This window comes from Arachis ipaensis, chromosome B05 (genome assembly GCF_000816755.2).
Source record: "Arachis ipaensis cultivar K30076 chromosome B05, Araip1.1, whole genome shotgun sequence".
NCBI lineage: Eukaryota > Viridiplantae > Streptophyta > Magnoliopsida > Fabales > Fabaceae > Arachis > Arachis ipaensis.
The window spans coordinates 123,116,881-123,118,541 of NC_029789.2; the positions used below are offsets into that span (position 1 = coordinate 123,116,881).

General features: G+C 26.1%; 1 protein-coding gene across 1 annotated transcript in view; it reads right to left on the reverse strand.

Moving 5' to 3' along the window:
• Positions 1–1,078, reverse strand: part of LOC107643991 (alpha-dioxygenase 1) — a 22,700-nt gene extending 21,622 nt beyond the window's left edge. Inside the window, exons 1-2 of the mRNA XM_016347753.2 lie at positions 905–1,078; positions 386–652 (exon numbers count right to left, since the gene is read on the reverse strand). Of these exons, the coding sequence (XP_016203239.1) occupies positions 386–652; positions 905–1,027 (390 nt within the window). The 5' untranslated portion in view covers positions 1,028–1,078. The remainder of the gene's footprint in view (positions 1–385; positions 653–904) is intronic.

The following is a 1,661-nucleotide window of genomic DNA, read 5'->3' on the forward strand; positions in this document are numbered from 1 at the left end:
GAAAACTGAAGATTAGCATTTAGCAAAAGCATTCAAATTTTGTATAAAAAAAAAAATTAAAATGATTATAATTTTATGTGTCAAATAATTTCGTCGTCTATTACTTTTGTTATTGCACTTAGAGTGTTTAACCATATAAATTATAAAACAAAATAATCTTTGAGAATCTTAAACAATAAGTTTTTTTTTTTCACTATTCACAATCACATAGGATTAAATGTCAATTTAAAAAGAATGAGTTTATTTTAGCTAAAAAGAAGTTAATTCTCTATAAAAAAAATATCATCTTGATGCTAGAAGTTATGTATCAAATGGAAAATTTTGTCTTTTGTCTAATTAAGAGCGAAGGATATATATATTTTTTATTTTTTATTTTGATGAGGACCTTATTTTTCTGATCAACAGGAAGAACATTTCTGCCAAAGAAAGAGCCTTGGCTTCCAGCAACTTCATTGAAGGGATCATTGTATTCTCCATCAGAAGTTCTGAATGCAAAATCAGAAGGGTTGAACCCAACACCCTTTGGTGGTGTTGTTCCAACGTTGAAGAGGTTGTACTTTTCGTGAATGTGTCTCCGAATCCCCAGATATATTAACCCCAAAATTACAGGTAATTGGTGCCAGATCCCTAACTTGTCAATGGAGTGTATAATCTGTAATAACTCATACAAAAATACAAATAATTAACCAAAAGCTAATTAGAGAATATAAATATCCATAATACCTGACAAAATAATAAGAGTTTAATTTTCATAGACAAACAATATAAAAATTTTTTTTGGCTGACATTATATAGTTAGATGTTAATATAAAATTATTTTTATATTGATAATAATAATAATAATAATAATAATGATGATGATGATGATGAGAAGAAGGAGGAAGAGGGTGTTAAGTTTTTTTACAATGAAGAGAAAAGAGTCGAAGATTGTCATCTTAGCAAATGCTTCATGAAAGTCCTTAAGGATGAATTGGTGTTGGAATCTTGTGGCTAGAACTTTAATTGGAGCCATTACTATAGACCACATGCTTGAACTAGCAAAGTAACACTACTCAGCACTGCTAATCACTTCGATGATAATAATAATAACCAAATCTAAGAGGTTATTAAATTATAAAAGTCATTATTTATATACTTAAACACTTAATAATTAAGATATTGACACTAAATAAACTTAGAAAAATACTTTCAAGTGAAAAAAATTAGATTTTTTTGGCATAACTTTTAATTATAGTAGCACAAATAACTTTAACTACAAGCCTATTTTGTGCAATATTACAGCAACCGAATTCTAAAATTTTTTAAAGAATATGAATAAAACACTTGAATTTCATTTACCAAGACATTTCTTCTTCAAGTATTGCAAAATATTAAGAACTTTATATTAAAATTTTATAAATCATCTACATTGATCTTATAGTTAACCAAAACTTACAAATTTGACTTCATAAATGACTTAGTTCTCATTGCATGCAAGTTCCAATAAAATGATTCCTTCATAATCATTCAAACATTTCCAATTATTTATATATATGAAAAATTTTATGTTCAATGGAAGTTCTCTTATCTCTTTAAATAATAATAGTTCATTTTCTTCATCATCATTAAAGAATGATCATAGAATATGATACCTATAATTAAATTAAACTAATATCTTGTAT